The following is a 15,735-nucleotide window of genomic DNA, read 5'->3' on the forward strand; positions in this document are numbered from 1 at the left end:
CACACACACACACACACACACACACACACACACACACACACACACACACACACACACACACACACACACACACACACACACACACACACACACACACACACACACACACACACACACACACACACACACACACACACACACACACACACACACACACACACACACACACACACACACACACTTTCAGTCTCATTTCAACTTGTTCTTAACAGACCCATAATGTTTGTATTCTAAGACCGTGATGCAGGAGAAGGTCTCCTCTCTTCAGCTGAAATCAAGATGGATCAATCAAGGGCACAATAACACGACTGCTGAAACCCAGTTGCTTTAAAAGTTAGTTAGAAGGCAGATAAATCAACCAACCTATTGATTGAAATAAACCTTCTCCTGTTTGGACTCCGTGTCTTAAAAAGCACGGGTATCAGATATTTTAAATGGAATGTGAACGGGTCAGAAATGTGATGTATTGTACCAAATATTTTCAATTACCATGCAATTAACATGAAACATGTCAATACCAAATGTTTGTGTTTCTATTATTAGTGTACAAAGAAAACAATACAAATCAGTGTGTAGTTTACACAGCAAACTGCATATTTGCAAATTCACAAAATCACCTGAGATCATACAAGATCATAAACTTTCTGTTTGTAGAAATTGGTTTTCTGTACAAGTTGTTTCTGACATCAGATATGCATATACTGCTATACATACATACCTTGTGGACATGCATACTTTATGTATTTGTCTAGATTGTCACTCATCTCACACAATTAGGCTAAGATAAACTATTAAAAAAAAAGTCTGCATATGCATCTCACACCCCCACAGAAAAAGATTTGAATGAGGTTTAAACTTCCAATAAAAAAAAAGAAAAGAAAAAAAAGGACCATACCAGTTGTTTTAGCTCATTAACTACAAATTGCAAATACTAAAAATTCCTGCCACAAACCTGATAATGTGGCATAATGTAAAAAATTGCAGCAGTAATGTTAATGTGATTTGTGGTTACAAGTTAAAACTTGTAAACCCACTGGTCCTTAAGTGCTGGCTCATACTTTCTTTTCAACCAACCAGCTGTCCAAAAACATCTGTGATTGAAAGTAAGGAATGTAATTCCTACCCTAAAAGTGCATCATAATCTATATACCAAACGAGTCTACCGTCAGCAGGCTTCACCCCGGTGACAGGCCACTTGTCTGGGTTGTCCTTCACTCGGCTCAGCTGGGTGATCAGTTCATGCTTGCCTTTGCCCATCACTAAAAGAGCAACCGTGCGAGCACGGTTAATGGCACTGAAAGTAAGGCTCATGCGTTGGTGAGGCTTGACAGGGCTCTCAGTGAGGGCCACCAGACTCTCCCCAAATTCATCCACTTTACTACCAGGAAACAGAGAGGCTGTGTGGCTGTCATAGCCGACTCCCAGCAGTACAAAGTGGAAGCTGGAGCCATTGACAAACTTGCTGACCTCCTTCTCATACAGCAGGGCTCCTCCGTCCTCTTCCACACATAGACGCTGGTTGAGCTGCACTGGCATGGGGTGGATGTTGTAATAGGGTATCCTCACGTGTTGCAGTAGATGGTCATGCATGCCGTGGAAGTTGGAGTCCATTTCTGTCAGCGGCACGCAGCGCTCGTCCACCATCCACACGTGGGTGTTCCTCCAGGGGAAGGAGAAGTGGTGCAGGGCCAACCTGTGGAACAGAGCAAGGGGAGTGGATCCACCAGAGAGGGCAAGATGGAAAACGCCGCCCTGATGCACTGCTGCCTCCGCTGCTTCCTGAATGTCTGCAGCTAGCCTCTCCACCAGCTCCTCAGTCCAGGCCGACACCATGTCAGCACCACGAAATTTGCCTTGCATCACTTGGAAACCTTTTGCTGACATGTCGCCCATCTGATCAGGGCTGATTATCACCACCTCACTGTTGTAGCCAATGTCTTTCCCTTTCACACGAATGTCCAGAAGGTCTCCGTTGTCGGCACCCCCGGGGTAGATGCGGGGAAAAGAGTTGGCTAGGCTATTGAGTAGTGGTGTCCATAAGCCCCAGGAAGCCAGCAGGTTTTCAGTACTAATGAAACTGTTCTTACGGCCAGCAAAAATGTGGGAAATAAGTTCGGAATAAGCTTCTCTCTGCTCTGTTGGAGTTTGCACATAATAGTCTGAAATAGGCAAACCTAGAATATTGACATCTGTAGGCTCGGTCACTTCCTTCCACTCACCGTCCATTAAAACTGGCTTGAATAAATTCTTACTGACAAGAATTGCTGGATATTTAAGGCTGCCATGCCCAAAGTAGAAAACTACCTGTTTGGGCTTGCAGTGGACACTGTTGTGGTTCTGAAGACAAAAGATGTCATTCTTGAAAAGGATGCGTGCATATCCCACACGCTCATCCAACATCTTCCCTGAGATCAAAAGAATTGGCACACCTTCGTACTGGGCATCATCGATGTGGGCCAATACAGCTGGTAAGACACAAACAGGGTCACTTATTACTAGAACAACTACATTTGTTGTAAAGCAAGTGTTTCACAGCAGCAAAGAATACATCAAGTCATAACGAATAAAAAGAAAAAGCGGTCACCTGCAAATGTTGGTGTGAGACAGACGTGATCTTTTGTCTTATTCAACTCCTGCTGAACTGCGGTTTTGTATGCTTGGTACTGGCCGACCACAGCTTGACTCTTCCCTAAAGGCAGCATGGAACTGAAGATCTGCAGCTTGTTTTGGAGGACTTCCTCACTGCTGCTCAGATTCATGGGAAGCCTCATGGTCAACAGGGTCATGACCTCAGTCATGTGGTTCTGGAGCACATCTCTGATCACCCCGTATTGGTCATAGAAGGGAATACGACCTTAAGGATCAAAGGGGGAAAGGCACCCATGATTGCATCTCAGGAATGCTTATTACCTTTTACATATCTGAAAAGACTTAATTACAACATCAATAACGTGTTGTTGTTTTTTTAAAATCACCTTTCACATCGAGGGTCTCTTTCATTACGATCTCCACTCTCTCAATGTGGTGCTTGTTCCAGATGGGATCCAGAAACTTCTTGTTCTCTATCCTGAATGGAAGTATCTTTGCAACCACCTTTTCACAAATGCAGAAAAAAAAGAAACATACCATGAAATCAAAACATCTAAATTACAGAGTTACGGGTGAAAGGAACGTAGTGTATGATTTTCTGACCTGCTTCCCCAGGTAATGGTCGATTCTGTACATTTCTTCATCCTTCAAGCAGCTCCCGAGCTGAGATGCAAGTACCTGAGCACTCCGGAAGTCGTGTCCGAAAGGTTTCTCTAGCACCACCCTCAGCCACGCCCCGTTGGTCGGCCTGCAACTGTTATTTATCTTTTCAGAAACATCTGCGTATGCAAAGGCTGGTACTGAGAGGTAGAAGAGCCTCCCTGCCTCTGTTATCCCCTCTTGTTGAAGCTCTTGCTCAATGTGCTTGGCCAATTCCTGGTAGTCCTCTAGGCTCTTCAGCTGCCGATACTGTGCGAGCCGCAGGTATTGATCTTTCAGCAGAGCGCAGCGATCCTGCGATACATTCTTTGAGCAGGACACTGCCTTTAGGATCTCAAAGAGGACCGGCGTGGCCGCGTCGGCCGGTGACAGTCCTCCGCCGTAGAAGGAAAAGGTGTTTCCACTACTGACCTGGTTAACGTACAGCTCAAAGAAGCCCTGCCACAGGTACTTCTTTGCCAGATCCCCTGTGCCTCCTACTATCACAACTGAGACATGGCCGGGTCTCTGTGCCTCCGCTCTCTCCTCGCCATTTCCTCTCTGGGCACACAGAGTGACCAGAAGCAAGAGCACAGTCACAAACATGCTCTGGTCCTAACCGTCCAAACTCCTGTATGAACACAGCAATGAGAGACATTACATGTAGGCAATTATCTAGAACCACTGAGCAATAAAGACATCATATCAAGGCTAAATATAGGATTGACCCCAAGTGTGAAAAATATGTTTGTAGGGTTGCAACTAACGATTATTTTTCACTATTGATTAATCTTTTAACTAGCCTATTTTCTTGATTACTTGTTTGGTCTATAAAATATCAGGAAATAGTAAAAACAAAAACAAAAAATGCCTATTATAATTTCCCAGAGCCAAATGTGATGTATTCATTTCTTATGTCCAACCATCTGTCCAAAACCCAAATATGTTCAGTTTACTATTACATATGACAAAGACAAGCAGCTATCCATCTGATTTAAAGAGGCAAGAACCAGCACATATTTTGCATTTGTGATTGAAACAATCCATTATCAAAATAGTTGCTGATCAATATTCTGTTGATAAACTATTGATCAGCCAATCTTTTCAGCACTACAGGTTTGTGATAAAAGGCTAAATAAACATTAAAGTCACTCTGTCCCTAAAACTAAATGAAATTAACTGAAAAATATTTGAAATTTGCCTTATGAATGCCAAGCAGAAAAGCTGGAAATAAAGTCCCATTTACATTTTTGACAATGCACACATAAAACAAAACATTTATATTTAATAAACTGCTATATTTCTTTTGTAATGTCAGAATTTCATTACCATAACAAGTTAAAAGAGGTCTGATTTAAAAACGTAAGCGCCATTACAGAGATATACTTTGAATACTAATGTAAACAAATGTAAACTAAAGCAACAGTTTATATAACCTTAAAATACACTGGAACTTACACAAATCTCGAAAGAAAAAATAGATAAGCAATAAATTACTTAACAATGTCTCTCTTTCTCCAGCTGTTTTAATGTCCCTGGAGAGCTGGTGATATGGTGCAGTAATATTGTCATGAGTGTAATGATCAGTGGATACTGGTGGAGACTTTGCACTTTGCTCAGGGGCATTTAGCTTCCCGTACAAACGTTCTGCTGTTGATAGTGTGCTGGGAAAGTCCGATCGACGTAACGATGGCTTTGCAACAAACTAAAAAAAATGTATTTAGCAAGATAGGAAAGGCTACAGCAAAGGCGAAATCGTCAGTCAGATATTGAGGTATAAGAGGAAAAAGGGTGTTCAGTAGGCCTAAAACACAGAAGAGTTGTAAGGTCTGTGCGCCAAGACAATTTGTGCTTCGGTGCACAGAATTGCCCACCGCAAGCACGTGTGCGTTGACTATCAACACAATGATAACCGGTTCACAGAGAAACAGTTTAGTGATAAATCAACTACACACCGAGTTTTCATAAGACAAGTGACAGAAACAGATCATTTCTTTAAATGTGTTACACTGAAAAAGACCTGACCAGATGTGACCATCAACAACAGTAACACACTGGTTTATATTTAATCAGCGATGCTGCAATTTAAACAGACTCATTTACCTGTTTAGTAGGTCTGAGAGTGATCAACTATGCATGGTGTGCAGGATAAGCCACAAGCCCAAAACCTACATGTGTGCTGTCTGAGGACCTTAAAATATCTAAAACCGTTGAATGCCTTGTGACTTAAAAAAAAAAAAAATCTCAAAAAATATTATTTCTGCATTTCATTTGGCAAGCAACCAATACAGAGAGGCCAGTGCAAAGTGAGATCTAGTCAGTGTTTGACAGGAAAGTACGATTTCATGGGCACTCCTCAATTATTAATTTAATTAAACTAGTGTCATTTATTATAGGTATCAGGGTCCCAATAGTTTCAAAGAGTTGCAGCCTAAACTATGTGGACACCCTGTCTGTCACTCACACACACACACACACACACACACACACACACACACACACACACACACACACACACACACACACACACACACACACACACACACACACACACACACACACAACAGGCCAAAAGTTTGGACACACCTTCTCATTCAATGCATTTCCTTTTTATTTTCATGACTATTTACATTGTAGATTCTCACTGAAGGCATCAAAACTATGAATGAACACATATGGAATTATGTACTTAACAAAAAAATGTGAAATAACTGAAAACATGTCTTATATTTTAGATTCTTCAAAAGTAGCCACCCTTTGGTTTTTTATTAATAAGTGGAAAAATTCCACTAATTAACCCTGACAAAGCACACCTGTGAAGTGGAAACCATTTCAGGTGACTACCTCATGAAGCTCATTGAGAGAACACCAAGGGTTTGCAGAGTTATCAAAAAGAGCAAAGGGTGGCTACTTTAAAGAATCTAAAATATAAGACATGTTTTCAGTTATTTCACACTTTTTTGTTAAGTACATAATTCCATGTGTTCATTCATAGTTTTGATGCCTTCAGTGAGAATCTACAATGTAAATAGTCATGAAAATAAAGAAACACGTTGAATGAGAAGGTGTGTCTAAACTTTTGGCCTGTACTGTGTGTGTGTGTGTGTGTGTGTGTGTGTGTGTGTGTGTGTGTGTGTATATATATATATATATATATATATATATATATATATATATATATATATATATATATATATATATATATATATATATATATGTGTCTTCTTTTTCACATAAAAACAGACTCTAAATGTAAGGAATCAAAGTTTGTATTAGTATACGTGCTGCTGTAGCAATACAGAGCAATAGTTAAAGCAGAGGCCTAGATGTTATAAAGCTGATTGACAGAAAACATTTTATCCCCCACCCCCCCCCCTCTCTAGGGAGACTGAAAACTGTACACATTGAACAGAACACCCACAGTATAAAGCTCATGTCATGACTGAGTGAAACATCTGGTATCCCTGCGTTCATGTTTACACAGTAGCAATGCACACAGCAAAGGCCACCTCATGAGTGCTGACTGCTTCAACAACAGCTGAATTTTAGGTCTAATTTACTTTAAGGATTACTGCAGTCAAAATATGCATTTATTTCCTAATAACGTTTGCCGCATCTTATATAAAGATTAACAACATCCTAAAACATGTACAGAGCAGCTGGAGAAATTATACATTTGACAAACACACTTTCATTTCATTGCTCATTTTAAACTACATACCACTAGTATATCTATTTTTCTATTGACTTCTGCTATTACTTGTTCTGCTGTTTTCCCCGCAGGAATCAGTAAAGTGGCATATCATCTGAAAAGACAGATATCTTCATTCAGCTTTTGACTTCATTCTTCCCCCTCAGAATGTATCCAGTTAAGTGGAACACATGATTCCTCCTCAGTCACAAGCTGCTTTCATTTTCTATCAATAACATGGAAAATCTTCTCTCACACCACATACGAGCACCAACCTGATTATTCCGGTTGGGACTCGAAAGTCGCGACTCGAAAAGGTTGAGAACCACTGTTCTGACGTAGCCTAGATATTGCTCTTTAGCAGTTTGCCAGCTTCCCCCCCCCCCAACATTGCCATAGAAACAATATAGAAAAATATATACAAAACACTAGCGGTAGGCGATATAGAGAAAATCTAATATCATGATATTCTTGACCAAATACCTAGATGTCGTTATTGCGACAATATTGTATTGTTGACTATTGGTGCTTTGACAAAATGTTATTTACACAATGATTTTTGATAAATAATCTACATAAATTATGTAATGATTTAGTGGGTAAAGGTAAATAATAGAACAGCTAGAACAGTCTGGTAAGTTCAGAAAATTAAAAAAATGGCAAAATGGACAGACAAAAATGTCAAATTATGTCTACCAAACATTTGCTTTGTTTTTCATACAATATGGCATATCTGTTGAATTTGAAACATGGTTTAGCAAAAAAGATGTGCAATAGTATCCTTGTGAATAGCTTGTGTACGATAAAGGCAGGCACCAAAAATATAATTTCTTTCACAAAGTGAAGATTGGAAAAACTTCATTTGGCAGTCAATTTACCTGCCATCAGCACCTTTTCCTTGTCTGTGCTTCTATGCAAATCAAGTTGAGCTAAAGCTCAACCTCTTGGTTCAGTATTGATAGTCTGTTAAACTCAACACGTGAATGAGAAGGTGAAGACATGCAAACATAGCAAACGCTCAAACTGATAACACTGAATGAGCATGGCTTCCTGTAGCTTCAGTTTATTATTCATTTTGTACTAATGATTACATTGAATTCACAGACAAACTGATTTATGATAAACACAAGCCAAAATTTAAAAAAAAACTAGGAGGTCATTGGACATTTTCAGACTCTGGTTTATATACTGTATTCATTTTATTTTTTTCAAATTGCACAACCAAATTGCCAGACACAAAAAATAAGCAAGGAAAAGGGGCATAGCTTACAAAGAAATAAGTTTGTGAAATATGTTTACGTTTTTAAAAATATATTTCAACATTTTTGTTAAATTAATATTTGGATTATATGTGAAAATACCATTTTGTTTTGCCCAGCTGTTCCAGTTTGAAATATTGATTACTTTTACAGATTTGATTCTTTTCATTTTTGTGTTGAGTTTTCATGTGCCAGAAATGTTTTCCTCCATTTCCAAATAATCATGTGTTAATAGCAGCTTAAATCTGTGACTCAAATGTAATTATCAATAAAAAATGATTACTCAAACTTGTGAAAGGCTTGTTAGACCTAGTCCATACATACACAGGTATTTTTTTTTTTAATGTAGCGTAGGCTACTGTCATTTTTCTATAAACTCTGCATGTGTGGTCGGGATTCTTTTTTTTGGGAGAACAAATGAAGGAAAACCCCCCTTTTTTTTTAAATACCCGTGTATGTGTGTGTGGACTAGTGTCTGAGCCCCTGACCCTCACAGTGTGTGTGTGTGTGTGTGTGTGTATGCCACTGCTGCAGTTCATCTTGAAAACACAAACACAAATCCAGTTTAAAAGGTTCCCTGAACGCATCCGGTTTGCACGTGTTGCGCTAAATAATGTACCCCCTACAAAATGTGTGTTTCCCTGTCACTGTAGTCTCGCTAACCAGGAAACTAAACATCACAAACATGAACGGAGGTGGGGGGGAGAGAAAGAGAAGAGAGAGATTATTTCTCGGTGAGGTTTATCAAACGTTTGAAAGCAACGACATTATCTACAGGTATGAACGTACCAAACAAACGTAACGTTAACGCTCGCGAACGTACGTTAGCAAAGTTAATGATTTTATCTCAAACACAAGAGTCAATGAACTGTAAATACAGTCAGTTCGTATATTGAGCTATATATTGAGCTACTTAGACGAAGCCCACTGGTTATTTCTAACGTTACAGTCATTCCCCCGTAACGAAGATGAACGATTCCACCTGCTGGCTGTCAAACTTTACTTGCGCTATCGTTACAAACACACAATGCTCCACAACCCGTTTTCTAATGTCTACGACTGGTAATATCGATAACAAAACTGATATACGACTAAACTACAAAGAAACACATGTAAAGGCAACTGACAGACTGTGCAAAAAGTTAATTGGATACGAACCTGCCCCGTAGCATTAACCAGCTTGGGCTTGAACAAATACGCCGCTTCCTGTACCAGTCACGTGGTATGGTCCTACTGCTGAACATAGATATATATGGCTGCTGAACATACCGCAGCTGTGTACCGCAGGCCACTGTCTGATGCAGAGGTTATAGGCTACTACATTTGTACTTTCAAAGAAAGATATAGCTATAATAGCATGCTTTAGATGGATAAAGTTTAAAAATGAGAATAGTATTTGGGACTAAGTCTAGGGGAAAAAGGCGCGTTCCGTCTACTTGAGCTGCTGATACTCTAGTGACTATCAATAGGCCTATTAATGCATTACCAGTGGTGGTCTCAGCCTAAAGTGGACCTAAGTGCAAGATTATCAAAAGAGGGAATTTCACAAATATAAGTTGTGTAGGCTAATTGTAAGTCTTGGAAGAAAAAAAAGTAGTCTTTTTACAAGGTGAAATATATGAGTAAAGAAAGAAAATATCTGGGTTCCTGGCCAAAAGATGCTGTGGAGAATAACCCAATTTGATAATACAATAGGCCGGCCTATATGACACATGGTCAAAGCCCTGACTATAGGTCAGGACCACTACATCAGCTAATGACTATTGTAAACCAGCTTGCTCTCTTCTCAGTGAAAGTAAGAATTAAATTGTTACAATATAGGCTATCTTTGAATGATTTCAGGTGCAGAGGTTGGTCCTCTTAACAATGGATGTTGTGTTGTAAAGTAGCCTAAACCTAATATGTGTTGTCCAAAATATGATACAAATTTGTAAACGTGACACAGTCTGTTTAGATTGATAATTGGTGTTATATACGATGTATATATTAGATTGGCAATTGATTAGTACTTGTTGGATTGGACGTGCATTTAAAGTCATGGACCAAGTTAATGGATGTGGCCCTCGATGCACATGGGTTTCTCCGCCCTTTCATCCCATTTTTCGCTGCAAAAATGTAAAGTCCATAGGCCTACTTGCAGGGAATATGCAGAGTAATTAAAGTCAAAGCAATATTACAAAATGCTTTGCATGTTTCTTAGTAAAAGAAACATTTATTTTAGTAATAGAGGCCAAATTTAATTTTCACATAAATGAAAAGGGTTAGAGTATTGGATTATTAATCCCTGTTTGTTGAGTTCAATACTTTAACAGAACAGATGACCTTTAGCACATTCAAATTCATTTACTTATGTAATGTTGATGAATAATTGACCACCTTATACAAGTCTTATATCAGCTGTAGTTAGCCCTGGCTGTTGCCTGTCACTTGGGGGCAGCTGTGTAGACCACAGTGTATTGTCCACACAACAGGGACCTCTGTTGGTGTCTGTGTGCTATAGCTGCTTTCTACTTGAGTCATTGACTTTTCACAGTCCGAAGCTCATCAATCAAATGCCATCAGCTCTACATGCTTCTTCTCAAACTGAAAAATAACAGCTGGCCTTCATGATGCCAACAACCATAGTCTATACTGACTGTATACAATTTTAAAAACAGGAATTCAAGGGGCGGCCTCTAGCTCACCCAGTAAGAGCATTCGCCCCATGTTGGCTGAGTCCTGCAGCGGCGCAAGGTTTGAATCCGACCTGCCCTTTGCTGCGTGTCATCCCCCATCTCTCTCCCCCTTTCATGTCTATCCACTTTCAAAAATAAAAAAGGGAAAAACCCCAAAAAATAATCTTACAAAAAACAGGAATTCAAAAATTCTGAATAACACAACCTGCTGACTTTCAAGGATAACCATTAGCTCCTGTTTTCTTTGCATTGTCCAGTTGTCTCATGTCAGCACCCTCTGTATCCAGACCTACCTCAAACAAAGCAGGTGCCCCTTTGGCCAAATAACGATTGTTGTTGACCACACTGCCAGCCGCCCTTCTGCTCCTTCCTTTTCCTCTACTCAACAACAGTTGTGGTCGTTACAGCACAGACCTTGACTCAGCAGCTCTATGGTCCCATCTAATACACATAATGACACATTAATATTAGCAGCTGTTTTTTGAACGCAGCTGTAAGGTTTTGAATTGTTTGGATTTTCACATTTTATAGGAGAAAAATGAACATTTAGTGGAACAGTTTGTTATAAACAATATCACCAACAGGTCTATTTAGTATCTATCCTGGAGCTTTCAATTGCATTGCACAGTCCTTCTCAAATGCTGTTTCCACAGTCAAGAATTACCTTTCAAGCTCAACTTTTAAGCCAAGAAGTCCTTAAAGGGCTCAGAAAAAGTGTATTTTAAACCTCTATTCAATCCAATCCAATATCAAAAATCCATCTTCTAAGGAAGGTGTGATATGATTGAAAACTCCAGAATAGCTATTCAATGGACCTGGTGGTGAGATAGTTTGGTCAACTGCTGTTTTCAAAGGTTAGGAATTACCTTTTCATCTCAATGTGTTTTAGTTTAGGTCCCAAATTCTAACATGGGCTACCACACACACACACACACACACACACACACACACACACACACACACACACACACACACACACACACACTATCCACACCACTACCTTACAGACAGCTGTAATGCCTGTGATCACCAGCCCTCCCAAGTTGGCTGGCCACTGTGAAATGTAAACAGTAAACAGGATGGAGCAACCTGTGTGTGTGTGCGCTTCTTTGAGTGTGTCGGTGTGTGTGCGTGTGCTTCTTTGAGTGTGTATGTGTGAGGAGGGTAGGGGAGTGGAGTGGAGGGGTTGGCAGCTAAAGAAGAAGAGAATGAGCCCATGCAGAGCCTGCTATAGTCCAGCTGTCACTGCTATAACTTCAGACTTGAGAGACCAGACCACAGGATGCAAGCTGGAGGGCCACTGTGTGTATGTGTTTGTGTGTGTGTATGTGTGTGTGTGTGGGTGTGTGTTGTCGGCCCACAGCCCCCAGGCATTCCCCACAGCCCCTGGCTTCCTTCCTCCCCTTTGTTAAGCATGCGAGGCAGACTTCGTCAAGCTGAGCACACAAACGAATGCATATGAATGTGTGCTGTCATCTTTATTAGGCCCCTTTGCCAACACCCATTACATTTAACACGGATCTTTAGTCTTTAGTGAAGGAGAACTCACTTTCAGCCATGCCCTCGTCCCCCCACTCTTACTTGCCAGACGAGGAGGATTAATAATGACCTCAGTCTGGGATAAATTTGAATACACATCCTATTACTCACTAATAAGAGAACATAATACTGAGCAATGAACAAAGGCTGATTTTTTATGGTTGTTTTATTTTAACGGTGGTTTTATATTTCAGAGGTTCTTTGGAATCTTTCTTTGGATTCTTAGTAAGATATCTGTCTATACCTGCAGTGTTCAGTGCTCTTTGATGAGGTCAGTGCCAATGCAAGCAGCGATGAAAGATCAGGGCGATGCCACAAATAGACTTATCCCATGCATGTATGACTAATGCTGCGTGTTTTCAACCACATTCTCGCATTTCTTCTCTTCATAAGACAAAAACTTGTTGAAGCGTGTTCTCTCTTTTGTTTCTGAACGCTACACCGCACACAACATTGCCCAAATAGACAGCAGACACCCACCCTCAAATTCCAGTGAAGAGAGGTAGTGTTTTCAGTGTGTTTAGAGGTGGCATGTGGAGCTTTTAAAAAAAAAAAACGGGATTACTGAGGACATGGTGGGAAAACACAACAATGCACAGGCTTTTCAGTCCAGACAACAGAGCACATAATGAAGAAGCTTCCACAACACCCATCCTGTTTGTGAGGAACATAAAAGCATGGTGGTTGGGCATTAGTGTAATTATTAGAGCACACAGATACTTCACAATATGTATGTTGTGTGGTTTTTATTCAGTTTTGGTGAGGGACTTTATGTACCTGTATTGAATTTGCAGAGATTAGGGACTTCAAATCTGACTTTCTGTTGTAGTTTATTTGCGTAAAGCTTATCAGTACATATTTTCATATTGTGTCAATACAAGTACAGTAGTAAATTGAACAATGCCGTGTTTGTTGGGCTGAGATATCTCGGGTTTTTGGCGTCACATCTGATTGTTCTTGCCTTGTTATCAGAAGGATTACAAACTCCCTTGTGTGTTAAAACGTCCTACCTCACAGGATTATCTCAAAAATGCAATGTCTTCTTTAGTCACGTTCCAGCTGAATCAGGACCCACATGTCTAATTTTTTTGTCGGTGATTCAAATCCAGCTTGATTATCAGGCTAAAGTCGCCAAGTTTCTTAATTCTTGAAAATTTGGTTATCACTGAAAAGCCATGTTTCTGCAGAAAACTCTCCATTATTTCACTGCAAGTAGACTTTTAAATACTGTGATTTCTATAACAATAAATCTCAGATGAAACCAAAATAAAATAAAAGAACAAAAATTAAATGTACACTGGATAGTCGTTTACTTAGGTGCTGTACTTCAGTACAACTTTAAGGTACTAATAATATTTTTTATTTTCATCCCACTACCTTTATTTAACAGTTACACTTTTCAGGTTAAATGTGTTTTTTTATACAAAACATGTGATCATTTTACAAATGATGATGCATTGATATGGATTTAACTAGCCAACAGTAAATGAAATAGTTAAAATTAGCTCCACTTCCACAACTACAACAATAAAGTACTGTTTGTTGACATGTTAAAGCATGAATAAAAATAATTCCATTGGCCTAACAATTAAACACTGACACTCTATATAATGAGCACTTTTACATTTGACACTTAAAGTACATTTTGTTGCAAATACTTCTGTAATTTTAGTAAAGTAAAGACTTTTACTTATATAGACTGTTTGCTTTTGGTTATTGTTGCTATTTTACTTAAGTAAATAAGCTGAGTACTTCTTCCACCACTGATGGTTATAGGCTATAGTCATCCAGATGTATAAAGAATGGCGTGAATCCATCATTTCTTAACAAGGGTTTTGGGGGGGCCTCGCTGAGATGGTGGAATGGTGGAAAACAGTAGGTGCACTTTATGTTGGCAGTCTACAAAAAGTCCCTTTCAATAGTGTCCCACCCCTCTGTTTGCTGATACCACGAGAAGTGTAAGGAAAGCAGGGGGTTGTGAGGGGAGCAGGGTCTGAATGACATGGCGTTGCTGCCACGGGCTGCTATTCATTGACCCACAAAATGCAGGCCCAGCCCCCGGTGTGAAGTACTTTTGTGTTGTCATCACCAACTGAAGCCCGGGACCAGAGGGAGGGGTGGTGGTCGGGTATTTGGGCTGATGTGAGGCCGCAGTCTGCTCTTCAGCAGCACACATGCACTGTTGTAGGTGAATAAAAAGAAGCCTCTATTGTAATGAAAGCATTTGCATACTTGTGTGTTAGAGAGGGTGTTAGCCTTTGACACCTTCGAGAACTGGATGACAACAGAAACCACTTCTCAGAGTCTTAAGCATTAACACACTCGAATTAAACACCTTAGCGTACCTCAGTGTGTAAACCAATACAGAGAGGCTTGAGTGCTTAAGATGGAAGTTTCCTTCAAGTGGCAGTTCACCCTCAAACCAAAGTGTGTGGGATCATTTGAAAGTGAGAGATACCTGGATCTTAAAGTGTAGTGGCAAAATTAAAAAAAAATCTTCTCAGGAGAGACATAAAACTGGAATTTGGTTACTAAACAGAACTGATATTTGAGCAATGAACAAAAACTATCTCTGGAAGCTTAAGTTAACAAACAGTATAAGAAAAGAGAAATATAACTTTTTTTTTGCTTGAGGAACTGTGTTGAAAATGTTTCCTCTCTTACCATTTAGAGAACAAAATTCAACTTGAAATGCATCCGTTAAAATATATATATATATATATATATATATATATAAAGACAAATTAATTCTCATTAGATTAATATGTTTCTTCTTCTTTTCCCATCCTGTTGGAATTATACTAATGCTTATGTTATACTATATCACGTTAAACTACAATTTGTGTTTGCAAGTAAGTAATTGTCACTTGAAGGTCAGAAAGCCATAATTCAGCCCACAGTTAACTTGTTAATCTATTATTTCACCAACATCTTTCACTCTGTCTGTTGTGTGATTAATGTCTGTGTATGGTAACGTTGGACAAGACAATGTCCGCCTCTTCAGTTGATTTTTTGGGGGTTCTTTGTCAGAGTGGCTGCCTGTGTTTGGCTCTGAAATCGAGGGGCTCTTCTTTCCAAGTACACGGCGCTTCACAGAGAAGACTTGACTCTGAAATTCCTCCAGATAAGAGTTGCTAGGTGATGCTATTGTCAGATCTTCTTTGTGGTCACATATTCATACCCAAATTGTAAGGTTCTTTATGAGGAGTGTCTCATTAGTAGTCATATATTCATACCAGACCACCCCCTCCCACTTGACCCCTCCTTTACCAGTCGTGGGAAAGACAAGTCCTGGATGAGAAGTGGAGGATTCATGCAATTATTTGGAAGACAGTCCAAAAAA

The 15,735-nt window shown here is 39.7% G+C and overlaps 1 protein-coding gene across 1 annotated transcript; it reads right to left on the reverse strand.

The window, feature by feature from the left end:
• Positions 1-156: 156 nt before the first annotated feature.
• Positions 157-9,393, reverse strand: h6pd (hexose-6-phosphate dehydrogenase (glucose 1-dehydrogenase)). The gene is made up of 5 exons (XM_028576135.1): positions 9,337-9,393; positions 3,193-3,859; positions 2,976-3,093; positions 2,585-2,854; positions 157-2,465 (listed from the first exon to the last, which is right to left on the reverse strand). Exons 2-5 carry the CDS (start codon positions 3,832-3,834, stop codon positions 1,120-1,122), a joined length of 2,376 nt encoding a protein of 791 aa, XP_028431936.1. The 5' UTR covers positions 3,835-3,859; positions 9,337-9,393; the 3' UTR covers positions 157-1,119.
• Positions 9,394-15,735: the final 6,342 nt, after the last annotated feature.

The sequence above is a fragment of the Perca flavescens genome, chromosome 4 (assembly GCF_004354835.1).
Source record: "Perca flavescens isolate YP-PL-M2 chromosome 4, PFLA_1.0, whole genome shotgun sequence".
NCBI lineage: Eukaryota > Metazoa > Chordata > Actinopteri > Perciformes > Percidae > Perca > Perca flavescens.